At 30.7% G+C, this 15411-nt stretch overlaps 5 protein-coding genes across 8 annotated transcripts; 3 read left to right on the top strand and 2 right to left on the bottom strand.

Moving 5' to 3' along the window:
* Window positions 1-5: 5 nt before the first annotated feature.
* Window positions 6-3825, top strand: Lon (Lon protease). 2 transcript variants are annotated; one of them, XM_035080650.1, is made up of 6 exons: window positions 6-464; window positions 530-757; window positions 841-1013; window positions 1117-1463; window positions 1536-1727; window positions 1800-3825. In XM_035080650.1, exons 1-6 carry the CDS (start codon window positions 211-213, stop codon window positions 3678-3680), a joined length of 3075 nt encoding a protein of 1024 aa, XP_034936541.1. In that variant the 5' UTR covers window positions 6-210; the 3' UTR covers window positions 3681-3825. The 2 variants fall into 2 exon arrangements, with proteins under 2 accessions (XP_034936541.1, XP_034936542.1); XM_035080651.1 differs by having other exon boundaries at window positions 31-464; window positions 1168-1463.
* A 102-nt stretch (window positions 3826-3927) lies between these two features.
* gdl (gonadal protein gdl) lies at window positions 3928-4888 on the bottom strand. The gene has a single exon (XM_035080659.1). It carries the CDS (start codon window positions 4570-4572, stop codon window positions 4045-4047), a length of 528 nt encoding a protein of 175 aa, XP_034936550.1. The 5' UTR covers window positions 4573-4888; the 3' UTR covers window positions 3928-4044.
* Window positions 4889-5022: 134 nt separating this feature from the next.
* On the bottom strand, window positions 5023-7602 carry LOC118065398 (optineurin-like). Of its 3 annotated transcripts, none has more exons than XM_035080654.1 (6): window positions 7535-7602; window positions 7033-7446; window positions 6657-6959; window positions 5543-6550; window positions 5245-5451; window positions 5023-5172 (listed from the first exon to the last, which is right to left on the bottom strand). In XM_035080654.1, the coding sequence occupies exons 2-6, from the start codon at window positions 7312-7314 to the stop codon at window positions 5089-5091; spliced, it is 1884 nt and encodes a 627-aa protein (XP_034936545.1). In that variant the 5' UTR covers window positions 7315-7446; window positions 7535-7602; the 3' UTR covers window positions 5023-5088. The 3 variants fall into 3 exon arrangements, with proteins under 3 accessions (XP_034936545.1, XP_034936546.1, XP_034936544.1); XM_035080655.1 differs by lacking the exon at window positions 7535-7602 and adding an exon at window positions 7516-7528; XM_035080653.1 differs by lacking the exon at window positions 7535-7602 and having other exon boundaries at window positions 7033-7506.
* A 341-nt stretch (window positions 7603-7943) lies between these two features.
* On the top strand, window positions 7944-8770 carry ATPsynF (ATP synthase, subunit F). Its single transcript, XM_035080660.1, has 4 exons — window positions 7944-8119; window positions 8203-8301; window positions 8383-8499; window positions 8573-8770. Exons 1-4 carry the CDS (start codon window positions 8032-8034, stop codon window positions 8599-8601), a joined length of 333 nt encoding a protein of 110 aa, XP_034936551.1. The 5' UTR covers window positions 7944-8031; the 3' UTR covers window positions 8602-8770.
* Window positions 8771-9016: 246 nt separating this feature from the next.
* Hel89B (histone acetyltransferase 1) lies at window positions 9017-15378 on the top strand. Its single transcript, XM_035080649.1, has 4 exons — window positions 9017-9314; window positions 9406-9473; window positions 9558-14988; window positions 15075-15378. The coding sequence occupies exons 2-4, from the start codon at window positions 9463-9465 to the stop codon at window positions 15273-15275; spliced, it is 5643 nt and encodes a 1880-aa protein (XP_034936540.1). The 5' UTR covers window positions 9017-9314; window positions 9406-9462; the 3' UTR covers window positions 15276-15378.
* Window positions 15379-15411: the final 33 nt, after the last annotated feature.

The following is a 15411-nucleotide window of genomic DNA, read 5'->3' on the forward strand; positions in this document are numbered from 1 at the left end:
TCATATATTTTCACTGTATCTCAATAATTTAGTGTTATCATGCTTTACTTATATAAAAAGTTCAAAATTTATATGTTATGAAAAGTTTATAAAAAAAAATCTTTTCACTTGGTGGCGAGCCAATAAATTGAACGAAAATTACATTTACTTCTAATTGATATTCAAAATAAATTGAAAATTTAAATAAATATTCACTTTATCTATTTCAAAATGAGATTGTTGTTAAGTTCAACAAGTTCACGAGTATTGCCGGTCTTTCGGCATCGAGGGACAATAGCTCGATCATTTTCAGGAAAAATATCATCACCAGAAAGTGTATTAACTAGAAAAAAATTCGGATGGTTGAACATCAATAATAATAGCAATGGATTTCAACATCTTCGTGATTATCAAAGAATTTCAGCTTTTATAAGTATACGAGAATTTTCGACGAAAAAACCTCCGGCTACTGATGGACCTCCACTGTAATTCACGATTTTTGTAATTATTTCATCATCCAAGATGATGATTAAAAATGTTTCTTTTTTAGTGAACCAGAGATTGAACAACCTGATGATTATCCTGCTACATTACCAGCAACAGTTGTAGTTCCAGAAGTTTGGCCACATGTTCCAATGATTGCTATTAGCCGAAATCCTGTCTTCCCTCGATTTATAAAACTTATTGAATTAACGAATCCAGTTTTAATTGATTTAATTCGAAGAAAAGTTAAGCTCAATCAACCTTATGTAGGAATTTTTTTGAAAAAAAGTGAAGAGTAAGTTTCATGTATCAACCAATTATTTCAACTCATTTAACTCTTGATAATAATAATTTTAAATTAACCTTCTGAAATTGAAGAAATGAAGCCGAAATTGTTAACAATATTGACGAAGTCTACGCAATTGGAACATTCGCTCAAATTCACGAAGTTCAAGACCTGGGAGACAAGCTAAGACTAGTTGTTATGGCACATAGGAGGATAAAAATTGTCAATCAAATACTAGAGGATATCACAGAAAAGCCAGTTTCAGGTAAAATTAATTTGTACCCGACTTTTTTCCAAACTATTAGAAAAGAAAAAAATCTTTTGTATTTTATCTTTTCTATATTTACTTCAAATTATTTACGAAACAGCAATGAAATTGAAGTTTCCGCTATTTAATACAACAATTAACGTTCCTGTAGACGAAACACATGGTAAAAAACCCAGAAGAACGTATGGAAGGAGTAAGAGGAACGAAATGAAAAATATTGAAGTTGTTGAAGTAGTAGAAAAGCCTGAAGAAATTTCAGTTACTGAAGTGACTAAACCTGAAGAAAAAATTGAAAGTTCTAACGCTGAAGTTGTTCATACTGAGGCTATTCCTACGGAACCTGTGCAACAACCGCAAGTGATAGCCGATGGATCTCCACAACCCGTTCTAATGGTTGAAGTTGTTAATGTGACTCATGAAAAATTTAAAACAACAGAGGAAATAAAGGTTAGTTAATTATGAACATTAATTTTAATAACTTTTAAATTATTATTAACATTCCTTTAAATTTTATTGCAGGCTTTAACTCAAGAATTAATCAAGACTATTCGAGACATAATTAGTATGAATCCCTTATATCGAGAATCACTTCAGCAAATGCTCCATCAAGGCCAAAGAGTCGTAGACAACCCAGTATACTTGAGTGATTTAGGTGCGGCTTTAACTGGAGCTGATGCCCAGGAATTACAAGAAGTCTTAGAAGAAATGGATGTAAGTTTTTTAAACATGTTTGAATGATTTTTTATTAAAATTTTATTTTAATGTTTTCGATTATTTCTAAAGATTTCAAGAAGATTGAGATTATCTCTGGCTTTACTCAAAAAGGAATATGAACTAAGTAAACTCCAGCAAAAAATTGGTAGAGAAGTTGAAGAAAAAGTAAAACAACAACATAGGAAATATATTCTTCATGAACAGTTGAAAGTGATTAAAAAAGAATTAGGTTTAGAAAAAGATGATAAAGATGCTATTGAAGAAAAATATAGAGAAAAAATTAAACAGAAAGTTGTGCCCAAGCCTGTAATGGACGTAATTGATGAAGAACTCACTAAATTGAGCTTTTTAGAAAACCATAGTAGTGAATTTAATGTAACGCGGAATTATTTAGACTGGTTGACATCTTTACCTTGGGGAATAACAAGTTCAGAAAATTTAGAAATTCAAGAAGCTGCAGAAATTCTTGATCAAGATCACTATGGGATGGAAGACATTAAGAAAAGAATTTTAGAATTCATTGCAGTGAGTCAATTAAAAGGCACAACTCAAGGAAAAATTTTATGTTTTCACGGTCCACCGGGGGTTGGTAAAACTTCAATAGCAAAATCGATCGCTCGAGCCTTAAATCGAGAATATTTTAGATTTAGTGTAGGAGGAATGACAGATGTTGCAGAAATTAAAGGTCATAGAAGAACTTATGTTGGAGCGATGCCTGGAAAAATAATTCAATGCTTGAAGAAAACAAAAACTGAAAATCCGCTTGTACTTATCGATGAAGTTGATAAAATTGGCAAAGGTTATCAAGGAGATCCAGCATCAGCTTTACTAGAAATGTTAGATCCAGAACAAAATGCTAACTTTTTAGACCATTATTTAGATGTTCCTGTTGATTTATCAAAAGTACTGTTTATTTGTACAGCGAATGTTACTGATACTATTCCAGAACCTTTAAGAGATCGAATGGAGATGATAGACATGTCTGGATACGTTGCTGAAGAGAAATTAGCTATTGCAAAACAGTACTTAATCCCACAAGCGATGAAAAATACTGGATTGACTGAAGAACAAATTACTATTCGAGAAAATGCTTTGACAACACTCATAAAGGCTTATTGTAGAGAATCTGGTGTTAGAAATCTTCAAAAACATATTGAAAAAGTTTCTAGAAAAGTAGCTTTTAAAGTGGTAAAGAAGGAAGCTGAAAAGGTTGATATTACTGCAGATAATTTGAGTGACTTTGTCGGTAAGCCTATTTTCACCCATGACAGATTGTACGAATTGACTCCTCCAGGTGTTGTTATGGGCCTTGCTTGGACTGCGATGGGTGGGTCCACTTTATACATTGAAACAACTGTTAGTAAGCCATCATCAGAAAAGAAAAAATTCGAAGGTACTTTTGAAATTACTGGACATCTAGGAGATGTGATGAAAGAGTCTACCAGAATTGCTCTTACAGTTGCCAGAAATTTTATTAAGAGAATAGATCCAGAGAATACTTTCTTATATGATTCACATTTACATCTTCATGTCCCTGAAGGAGCTACTCCCAAAGATGGTCCAAGTGCTGGAGTTACAATAGCAACAGCTTTAATATCTTTAGCTAAAAATCAACCTATCAAACAAGACATTGCAATGACGGGAGAGTTAAGTCTTATGGGAAAAGTCCTTCCAGTTGGTGGAATAAAAGAAAAAACAATTGCAGCTAAACGTGTTGGTGTTCGATGCATTATCTTGCCGGAAGAGAATAAAAAAGACTTTGACGATTTAGCAAAATTCATTACTGATGGACTCGAAGTTCATTTTGCCAGTACGTACGATGATGTCTATAGAATTTGTTTTATGGATGATCGAGGTAATCAACATTCAATGCAAACTCCTGGACCTATGGACTACCAAAATATTCAACCACCTCCACAAACGGCTTCAATTCATGCTAAAAAAACATAACTTATAGTTTTTTTTTAATTTTTAATTTATTTTTTCATTATATTGCGTGTCACAAGCAGATGTAAAAGAAATTTCGTTGTGTACATTCCTAAAAATTAAGTAATAATTACTGAATGTTTTTATAAAAATGATTAAATTTTGTTAAGAAAAACAATCGTTTTCCTTTGAAGATTCATTTATATTAACATTATAACTTAACAATATTCAAAAAATATTGAATTAGTCTTATTAAAATAAAATGTGAATGTAAATATGTAAAATATTAATCATTAAAACTGCACAAATAATTATTCTTATTCAAATTCATTTTGGTTTAAAAATATATTTTTTGTGTAGTTTTCATGTAATAAAATGTTTTAATTAATTAACTAGGAATTTCCATTTTGCTTAGTCTAATAATAAAATCACATAGTCTCATTTGTACTTGAATCTCAATTGGATTATTTGTTACATAAAAACCAGGAACACCTGCTTTCTCCAAAATACTCTGTTGGTCAGCTACTTTTTGATCCAATTGTTGCACCAATCTCATATCAGTTTGTTTTAATTCTTGTTTATGTTTTACATCTAAAGCAGCTTTTATTTCTGCTAATTTTTCTGGATCATTACTGAATGAAGATATAGCTTCCTGAATTTGAATATTATGCTGATTTATCAACTGCAATCGTTGTTGAAACAAATGTTTTTCTGTAACATGTTGGATCTCCATTAGACCTTTAACTATTTCGAATATTGTGTCATTTAGTAATGAATTTGCTAAGCCAGAAAGTAATTCATAAGGAAGCCGCATTTGATATTTTGGAGGCAAAGCACCAGCCATATTTTGGAGTTGTTCCACCAAGAAATATAATTTTCGTTGGAGATCTTGTGGACTTGGATCGGTCACTTCCATTGTAGTTGTTTAGAGAAATTTATGATCACTTCTTAACTTTCATGTAAAATCTATTTAATAAAAACTAAATGATTTTTATTATACACTACTAACTCTGTCATTTTATCAGCGAATACCAATGTTCACAAATACTGAAACGAAAACTGCATTTCTCCCTGTTTATTTTTTTATTTAGCAGAGCAGACATTTTGTTTTTGTTTTTGTAATTGATTGAAAGATGGCAGTAAAAGTATCTTCCGAGTGACCCCGTCTTTTTTTAAAAATATTATTTGCCTCTCATTTTGAATGGAATAATTACGCGAAAAAGTAATGTAGAGTTATTAACAATTATATTTTCAAGATAAGTTTCTATTGTAAATTCAATAATCTATTTATTGAATATCTCTTATAATGATTAAGAAAAATAGTAGATCTGCCAATAAACTCATAAAAAATAATGTCTATGTCTGTATAATAATAATATTATTATATTATCATACATCTATAAATAAAGAATACTGTAATGCATTTTTGAATTTAATCAGTGGGCTGACAAAATCCTGGGCCGTGCCATTGACCCGGCATTTTAAATAAACCACATTCAGGACAAAATGCATCATTCTGTAAATAAAAGAAATATTTAAGTAATCGAGTAAATAAAGTTGTAATTATTTTCAACATTTATTAGTATACCGGTATTTGATCCATTAATGTAGGGATCCTTGTAGGATTTGGACCGTTTATTCTTTGAAGTAAATTTTGATTGTGATCTCTGAGTTTTGCTAGCTGTTCTGTTAACTGTTCTCTTTCCCGTAGTAATTCATTTTTTGCCTGTTTTTCTTCTTGGAAGTCACTTTCGAAGATTTTTAATTGTTGTCGGAAATAATTAATTAACTCAGACTGGAAACAAAAAAATTATATCTATAAGTCTACTTCTTATGAAATGATATAATAATCTATTGAAGATATTTATGAAATTGATAATTCTTACATCTTTTCTAGCTGATTCTAAATCAGCATACACTTTTTCAAGTTTTTTAGAATCATTAGTTATCGTCGCTTTTAGCGTCTCTATTGTTGACTTCAAATGATCATTAGTCGCTTGAAGCTCTTTTAGCTTATCATTAGATGTTTTAATTTGCGATTCATATAATAAGCATTGTGAATTAAGTGATGACTTTTCTTCATTGAGAGTTTCTTTCTCCATCTGAAATAATAATCGCTCAGCATCCATATTTTTCTTCGAAAGTTCCAACTGTTTTTGTTTATTTTCTAGCTCTCTACTCATTTTTTCAAGTTCTTGTTTTTCTTTTTCCAATTCATAATCTTTCTGACTTGGTTTCGAACTTTCAGCTTGAAGTATTTCTAATCCATGTAAAGTAGAATTATAATCAGAAAATATTTGTTGAAACTGATGTTGAGCTTTAATTAAATTTTGTCTGTCAGAAATGTTAAGCAACTGTTCTTCAATCAATTTTTTTCGACAATCTTTTAAGACTTGTTCAGTTTCTTCAATAATGCTTGGCGAACTCAAATTTTTGTAATCTTTGTGAATTTCTAAAGAATCAATACATCGTTTTAAACAATCTTGGATATTAAGAAAGCGAGATGTTTGCTCCGAATAGCATTTGGCTAAATCGTTGAGCTTTTGATTATAACGTGTATAATGTTCAAAAAATTGACTACGATTTAACTCAGGAGGACGATCTAGAGAATGTTTTATGTCTTCTTTGAGGAAAAGAAATGAATTTTCATTTGAATTACGTAATTGTTCTTTCAACGATAAGATTATTTCTTGCTGATAATGTATATCTCGCTCATGCTTTTCTCGTATTTTCAAACATTTGTGTTCCTCACTGCAATCACAGGATAACCCTTGTAATTTCGATGTATTACTAGTGATAGAATTCATTGGAGTAGAATTATCTTTATTATCAACAACTAAATCAACTGCATCCACAATTGAATTGCCCTTATTTTGGGCAGGTGAATTCTCCACCTAAAATTATCAATGTTATTAAATAATAAAAATACTATAGTTTGTCATTAATTCTGAATGACATTATTTTATGATCATTAATTTAATATTTGTAGTTATATTTTACCATTTCCCCCGAAAACTGTGTGAAAGCCACCCGTGACTCCATTGTGCTCAACTTCTCTTTCAATTCAGCACATTCTTTTTTCAAGGAAGCAATCATATCGCAAGTCTCTACAAATTTTTGTTTGTGGTTTCCATGAACTTTTATTAATTCATTCTGCCAGGTAATTAAAGTATTAAAATGGTGTTTCATTGCAGCATTATTTCTTGTTAATGTTTCTTTTAATTTTATGTTCTCTTGCAATAACTCAGTAACTTTTGATTCAATTTGTTCATGACATAAAGTAGATAGAATAGAATTACAATCCTGAAACAAATATTTGTATAAATCTAGTAGCTTTGAAGATCATATTGATAAGAAAATAATATATTATACTTACGACATTCATGCTTTTTTGCTGAATTTGCTCATAATCGGCAAGAGAAGCTAGATTAATAGAATCCAATGAACTTTTACCTAGCACAACAAATGAAGTATCATCATCGTCTTCACTAGGTAAATTCATCTGGTGTTTCATGTTAACAGCTGAAAATGTCGATTCATTTAACCGAAATTTAGGTTTTCCGTCCTGTATTTCCATGTCAAGACTCTCAAAAATACTTTTTGAGATTGACTCGTTCATTTCAGGAACAAGTTTCGGGTTCTCTGATGATGATATCATTGATGACCAATGCGCAATTCTTTCGTCAGTCGGATAAAATATATATATCAGTGTTTTATATATAAATAAATGATGACAATTTTAGAAATTTATCTTATTTTGTAGAATAAATCTACATAAATATGGGCATTTCTATTAACAGAAGCAAAAGATTAGTAAAACTTAGTATTTTAATGAACAAAAACTACACTATATACATACTGCATTATTTTACTATTACCTTTGAGACAATATTTTGGGGAAAACAGCCATGTTGAAAATTATCTGATTGGATAATTTAAAAATTCTAAATTACTTTTTGTAAAACAAGAGGGCACTAATGGTTTAAAAATTTGATTTTATTTTAAAAATAATTTTGAAATTATATGAAACGTTTTATACATACAAAATTTCACATAGATGTGAATATAATTATAACTACATACTCAAAAAATTTGATTTCAAGTGTATTTTTCAAATAAGATCAATTTTGAGTTTCAATTCCGCCTAAACTCAAAAAATACATGATTGGAAACTCAATGTATATAAATATCATTCTCACAATCGGTAATCGTGTAGGGAAGACAAGTGTACATTTGCCTAAAGATAGACATCGCTACCATCACCTTCTTCTTATTGAATCATAATTTTCTCATCTTCCTTATTAAATTCATTCAGTCGACTTCATTCGAGATTTGTTCAATACATTTCAGATAGTTTACTTTTGCATTTTAAATCATGGATTGGGGAAATTGGAATAAATATCCTAAAGAATATAATCATGAAATTCACGGTCCATATGATCCAGCAACTTATTATGGCAAACGTTAGTATTTATCAAATATTTATTCATTACTGTAATCATACCCCAATCATTATTATTATTCGCTTTATTGTTATCTATTTCAGAAGATACACCATTTGGTCAGGTCAAACTTGGTGAATTACCTGCATGGCTCAGTCGACGTAATATAGGTCCAGCACCTTTTGCACAGTTATTAAGCAGAGGTTCATAAATCATCTTTACACATGTCTTTATACATATCACTACCTCGTATTACATAATTATACTTTTTCTTGTTTCATCAGCATACTGGCGTTGGCAACATAAATATGTTTTGCCAAAAAAGAATGGTGTTGCATCTTTTTTCCAAGTTGCATGTGGTGCTATGATATTTTTCTACATCCTTAATTATCCAAGAACAAGTACGTTCTCCTTTTCTTTATATCAACTTTTTCAAATTCATCTCATCTAATACATATTTATTGTATATTTCAGAATGGGAAGCTCATTATAAATATCACTAAACTCTACCTACAATATTATTTTGCTGCTAGAAGGATTAAAAAATCGTCACACTATCGATTATTCAATAATAAATAATAATAGTCAAATAATCTAGTATTCAAATACTATTTGATCAATTACTCAATGTACATATTGTTGGAAACGATAATAAAAATATTTAAATCATCCAAATAACATTACATATATCTATTATTTATGACATTCACCCTTATAATAATCTATTTTTTCCTTATTTTAAATAACAAAAAAAAATATAAATATTTCTTTCCCTTTTCAAAAAATCATGCTTTCATGTAACTACAAATTCGTCACGTCATACGATAATTTTCAAACTGAACTTAACACAACTGACCAATCAGGGTGAATAAAGAGGACAAAACTCAGCTTCCCCAGCAATATGGCTGTCAGTATAAATTTGATGCTTGTATCATGCTTTTCTCTCCGAAAATTTGGCAAAATCAAGTACATAGATATCGAATTTTGCATCTTTTACTATGTTATATGATATGTGGTGTACGTATCAAATGGGAAATGGCTATGCGGGTCAGTTGAACACTTTAAAAATCATCTAAAGTTTACAATTGTTTTTGTGTCTGTGCACAAACAACTTGTGTTATTTGAGGCACGCAACAACAACTTGTTATAACGTTCAATCATCCATATTGACATATTACTAGAATGGGAACAATTTCATGAAAAACTCCTTTCTGCGGTAAAATTTATTCTCTTCATATATCATTATTGTTATTATTTCTCTTTCAATATGTTATCAATAACCTTTACCATCATATTTATTGTTTTAGGTATTTGTCAAATTCAAGTATTTCTTTATTATAAAAAATCAAAAATATATATAAATTATGGCATCAAGGTATTTCATTATTACATATATAGATATAGATATATATATATATATATATACATTTCATCTTTATTAATCAATTACTTGTTTCAGACTTGATCGGTTATTTATTTTACTTGAAACTGGTACGAATCCAGTCACTAAAAAAGCTGCTGCTCAACAATTAGGTGAAGCGCAACGGCTTCATCCACATGAATTACATCATTTATTAGCGAGAGTATCAACTCTATTGAAATCACCACAATGGGGTACCAGAGTATCAGCAGCTCAAGCTATACAAGCCATACTATCGCAAGTCCCCGTATGGGATCCTAAACCTATTAAAAAAGAATTATCAAATGATGAAAAAATTCAAGATTATGAGTATCTCAAAAATAAATTAACATTTCAAGATTTTGATATGGATCAAATTCTTGCTAAAAGTTCACATTTAACTGGATCAGAAGGTAGTGAATATGATTTAGTAATTGCTGAACATGAACACCAACAACAACAACAACAACAACAACAACAACAATCTACTAATTCTCAAGATAATAAATTTTTAACAACCAATTTAGGATTTGATCCACGTTTAATGAATGTCAATACTTCAGATCTTTTTACTACTGAAGATTTAGCACCTATTCAATTATCATCTAATCAATCAACTAAAATTTCACTCAATGAAATCCTTCGACAGTCAAGTGGCCTAAGTAGACGTGAAATTAATCGTGCTAAACGTAAAGCACGACAATCAATATCAAAACAACGTTCACGTGAACCAGATGAACAATCTGATAGTACAGAATCTCTTAATAAAAAAATCAAATTGGAGGACGTAGTCTCGACTGATTCAACAACAACAACTACTACTACTACTACAACTACTACTACTATCACGATGATGACAACAACAACAACTAATTGTGATGTTAAAAGTAATGAAAAAAAAGATGAAATAAATATTTCTGGTGGTGCAGTACCTGATGGAACCGGCAATTGGCCTGACACTATTTTAGATTGGCCACTTGAATCATTTGGTGAAAATCTTTGTCAAGATTTATTTAGTCAAAAATGGGAAATTCGACATGGTGCTGCAACAGCACTTCGTGAACTTGTACGCCTTCATGGTAAAAGTGCGGGTAAATCACGTAATCAAACTATTGAAGAAATGAATGAAAGCCATCGTCGGTGGATAATAGATGCATCATTACGATTACTATGTGTATTGGCACTCGATAGATTTGGTGATTTTGTTTCAGATCAAGTTGTTGCACCAGTACGTGAAACTTGTGCTCAAGCATTAGGTTCTTTAGTACTTTTAATAACTAATAATGATGATATTATTAATATTCTCAAGATACTTTTAAAATTATTACAATATGATGAATGGGAAGCGCGACATGGAGCTTTATTAGCTTTAAAATATTTATTTGCCGTTAGAGATGATTTATTAGATCAAATACTCCCTCATGCTTTTCATGCTGTTATTAAAGGACTATCAGATCCTGTTGATGATGTTGGTGCAGCAGCAGCTAGTGCACTTATACCAGTTGCTTCAGCATTACCACGTTTATTAAAATCATCTGAACTTGAAGCTATTATTACTCGTCTTTGGGAACTTCTTCGTAATCAAGATGACCTTGCTGCTGCTTGTAATAGTTTTATGGGTCTTCTTGCGGCTATACTTTCACTACCGACGGCACGGGCTTCTCTTTCACCACAACCATTATCACAAGTATTACCACGACTATGGCCATTTCTTAGTCACGTTAGTTCAAGTGTTAGAAAAGCTACTTTACAAACTTTAGAAACATTAACTGGTAAGGATACCGATTTTCAAATTAAATGTAAAGAAAGATGGGGTGAAGAAGGCTGTTTTATCCTTCAAGAAGCACTAAGACATGTCTTTCAACGTGCTTTAATTGAACATGAACCCCTTATTCAACAAATAACAGAAAATGTTTGGGAAAATCTTGTTATTTATAGTGATTTAGAATTATTACTTCATGCTGTATGCCCACTTGTTAGTACTTGGCTTTGTTTAGCTATGCAACCAGATCATGCACCATTTAATCCTGCTTTATTAATTAATTATAATAATATTACTAATTCATCAAATTTAACGAAAATTAGTGGACATTCTGAATTAAAAGTTTACATTGGTGGTGTTGAAACAGTGCCACAAAATATACGTTTATTAAATACTATACGTGCAAGAATTATGGCCACACGAATGCTTGGTCTCCTATCACGTTATGTTGTTAAACCAGCACCAGGTGTTATTTATACTCCAGATATTCCAAGTCCAGCATTATGTTATGCTAGAGTATTATTAGCTCATCTTACATCACGTTCATCACTTCAAAGAACTGTCGTTGGATTAACAATAGCACATTGGGCGGCACTTGAACAACCAAATCCACCAAAAATACCAGATATATTGAAGGATAAACTTTTAGGATGTTTATCTGAATGTATTTATTATGATGAAATTGCCGGTGCTTTTACAAGATTATTACATGACAGTAACGATTACATTGCCACTCTAAAACATTATAAACTTGCACTACCAATTGATATTGAATCAAATACTGCTGTTATGACATTAGATCAAATTACAACACTTTCAAGTAAATCTGTTACAGAATTACCATTATTGAATAATAATTCTAATACAACTGGTAATATTGCATTGAATAAATTAAAACCAAAATTAATAACTAGCCTTGAAGAACGTAGAAAAGCTTTAGAAATTGGAGCATCAAATACAGCTACTCAACAATTAGCTTTAAATGTCATGTCTATGGCAGCATTAGCTGGTGCAGCAACAATGCTACATTGTTTACCAGAACCACCACAACCATTAAATCCTTTGGTTAAACCATTAATGGAAGCTATTAAGCGTGAAGAAGATGATGATTTACAAAAACTTGCTGCTAAACATTTAGCTCACTTAATTCATCTTTGTACTGATAGAAAACCATCACCAAATAATAAAATAACTACCAATTTATGTACTTTTTTATGTTCTGATATTGAATTTACACCACGTGTCACTCAACAAGATACTGATCCTTATGATGGTATATTAACATTAAATAATAGACAAAAACATGCTGAAAGAATTGCTTATAATAGAGGTACTGGTTTAAGTGGAGGTACAAGTAGTGGAAGAGGGCCTGGTAGGCCACCAGCTACAGAAATACCATTAGATGAATTATTAGCATATGAAGAACCGGAAGCTAAAGCTGCAAAAAATCGTCGTCGTGGTGCCACTTATGCATTAACAGCTATAGCTCATTTAATTGGATCTCAATTACCAACACGACTACCTCATCTTTGGAATATCATAACTATGAATGATATTGAAATTGACAATAATAAAGTTGATTCAATTGAACAAGTTAATAATTTGATTTATAATTTACAAGTTTTAGAAATAATGGCACCTAATCTTGATAAATTATTATTATCACCAATTATTGAATTTGTACCAAAATTATGTCAACTTTTAGCACATTCATATAAAGCTGTTAGACATATGGCATCACGATGTATAGCTGCTTTAGCTGTTATTGATACTGAAAATATCATGAAACATGTCGTTAAATTTGTTATACCATTATTAGAAATTTGTAATACTGAATCTGGTAATTCAAAAAATAATTTACCAACACCTGGTGAAGGCGAAATACGTCGTCAAGGAGCATCAGAAGCCTTAGCATGTATTGTTGAAAACCTTGGTGTTAATGTTGTACCTTATGCTGTTCTTTTTATGATTAGATTACTTGGAAGAATGTCTGATCAAAATCAAGCTGTAAGACTTATTTCTAATTCAACATTTGCCATGCTTGTTCAATTACTACCATTGGATCCAGGATTAATAGTTGATTCTCATCTTATTGATGAAAAAATACAAGAAAGACGTTTTCTTGAACAACTACTTAATCCCCGCAGTATTCCCGATACCAAATTAACTATTAAAGTATCTGCTCAACTTCGATCTTATCAACAACAAGGGCTTAATTGGCTTGATTTTCTTAATCGTTATAAATTACATGGAGTACTTTGCGATGATATGGGTTTAGGTAAAACATTACAAACTTTATGTATTATTGCTCTTGATCATCATCGTAATTCGGAATCACCACCAAGTCTTGTTGTATGTCCATTAACATTAACAGGACATTGGATTTATGAAGCTGAAAAATTTTTTGATAAAGAAGATCTTCCAGTAATGCAATATGCTGGTACTCCATTTGATCGTGAAAAACTTCGAACACGTGTATCTCAATATCGTTTAATAATAGCAAGTTATGATATTTTAAGGAAGGATCTTGAATTTTTTGAAACAATTCAATGGAATTATTGTGTTCTTGATGAAGGTCACATTATTAAAAATGGAAAAACTAAAAATGCTAAAGCAGCAAAACGATTACATGCATATCATCGTTTAATACTCTCTGGTACACCTGTACAAAATGATGTTCTCGAATTGTGGTCATTATTTGATTTTTTAATGCCTGGCTTCTTAGGTAGTGAAAAACAATTTGCTGCTAAATATTCAAGGCCTATTCTTGCCTGTCGTGAATCTAAAGCTGGACAAAAAGAACAAGAAGCCGGTGCACTTGCTATGGAAAGTCTTCATCGACAAGTATTACCATTTCTATTACGGCGTAATAAAGAAGATGTCCTCAGCGATCTACCTCCAAAAATTACTCAAGATTATTATTGTGAATTGTCACCATTACAAAAAACTCTTTATGAAGATTTCCAAAAACGTCATGCAGCACTTTTAACAAATATTACTTTACCATTATCATCTGATAATACTAAACGTGGTCATGGATTTGAAACTCTTCATTATTTAAGAAATGTCTGTAATCATCCAAAACTTGTTTTAGGCCCACGTCATCCACTATATCAAAGTATTTGTCAAATGCACACTAATTTATCTGATATAGAACATAGTGCTAAATTACCAGCATTAAAACAATTACTTTTAGATTGTGGTATTGGCCAACCACAACAACAATTGCAACAAAAAGTAGCTACTTGTACATTAATTGATAATCAACAACTTGTCAGTCAACATCGTGCTCTTATATTTTGTCAGCTTAAAGCTATGTTAGACATTGTAGAAAAAGATCTTTTAAGTGTTCATCTACCTACTGTTACTTATCTTCGATTAGACGGTAGTGTTCCATCATTAGAAAGACATGGCATTGTATCACGTTTTAATACTGATCCCTCTATTGATGTTCTGTTACTTACAACTCAAGTTGGAGGTGTTGGATTAAATTTAACTGGTGCTGATACTGTCATATTTATTGAACATGATTGGAATCCGATGAAAGATCTTCAAGCTATGGATCGAGCTCATAGAATTGGACAAAAAAAAGTTGTTAATGTTTATCGACTTATTACAAGAGGTACTTTAGAAGAAAAAATTATGGATTTACAAAAATTCAAACTTCATACAGCAAAAACTATTATTTCAACTGACAATACATCTCTTACTACAATGGGTACTGAAAAGGTAAATTTTTTTAATTATTAATTATTTACAAAAATTATTGTAAAAGACATACATGTATAAATATTTTTTTTCCTCTTTTTTTTTAGTTATTGGACTTATTTTCATTAGAAAATGGAGAAGAAAAAAAATCATCAGAAGATCACGATGAATCACGATCTGTTAATAGTATTCCTGGTATTAGTAAATCAATTTTAGATATTTTACCTGAATTGTGGGAACAACAACAGTACGATGATGAGTATGATCTTGATTCTTTTTTAACTACCTTAAAAGGAAATAATCCTTAGTGTTAATATACTTATTATTTGTGAAAATTTAATATTCAGACTATAAATTAACATTTTAAAAAATTCATAATATCCACTTAATTGTAATAATATTAAAATGTTTATTACTATTATTATTATTAATTTTCTCTCTTTA

This window comes from Chelonus insularis, unplaced genomic scaffold (genome assembly GCF_013357705.1).
Source record: "Chelonus insularis isolate UGA/USDA-ARS -01 unplaced genomic scaffold, ASM1335770v1 contig_310_pilon, whole genome shotgun sequence".
NCBI lineage: Eukaryota > Metazoa > Arthropoda > Insecta > Hymenoptera > Braconidae > Chelonus > Chelonus insularis.

Excerpts from the sequence above, each read along its gene's own strand:
- Lon (XM_035080650.1), top strand. The coding sequence starts at position 211 with ATGAGATTGTTGTTAAGTTCAACAAGTTCACGAGTATTGCCGGTCTTT. Across the intron at positions 1,014-1,116 it reads CACAGAAAAGCCAGTTTCAG|CAATGAAATTGAAGTTTCCG; the intron begins GTAAAATTAATT and ends TTTACGAAACAG. Across the intron at positions 1,728-1,799 it reads AAGTCTTAGAAGAAATGGAT|ATTTCAAGAAGATTGAGATT; the intron begins GTAAGTTTTTTA and ends TTATTTCTAAAG.
- gdl (XM_035080659.1), bottom strand. The coding sequence starts at position 4,572 with ATGGAAGTGACCGATCCAAGTCCACAAGATCTCCAACGAAAATTATAT.
- LOC118065398 (XM_035080654.1), bottom strand. The coding sequence starts at position 7,314 with ATGATATCATCATCAGAGAACCCGAAACTTGTTCCTGAAATGAACGAG. Across the intron at positions 6,551-6,656 it reads CACAGTTTTCGGGGGAAATG|GTGGAGAATTCACCTGCCCA; the intron begins GTAAAATATAAC and ends TGATAATTTTAG. Across the intron at positions 5,173-5,244 it reads CATTAATGGATCAAATACCG|AATGATGCATTTTGTCCTGA; the intron begins GTATACTAATAA and ends TTTTATTTACAG.
- ATPsynF (XM_035080660.1), top strand. The coding sequence starts at position 8,032 with ATGGATTGGGGAAATTGGAATAAATATCCTAAAGAATATAATCATGAA. Across the intron at positions 8,302-8,382 it reads TGCACAGTTATTAAGCAGAG|CATACTGGCGTTGGCAACAT; the intron begins GTTCATAAATCA and ends TTGTTTCATCAG. Across the intron at positions 8,500-8,572 it reads CCTTAATTATCCAAGAACAA|AATGGGAAGCTCATTATAAA; the intron begins GTACGTTCTCCT and ends TGTATATTTCAG.
- Hel89B (XM_035080649.1), top strand. Across the intron at positions 14,989-15,074 it reads CTACAATGGGTACTGAAAAG|TTATTGGACTTATTTTCATT; the intron begins GTAAATTTTTTT and ends CTTTTTTTTTAG.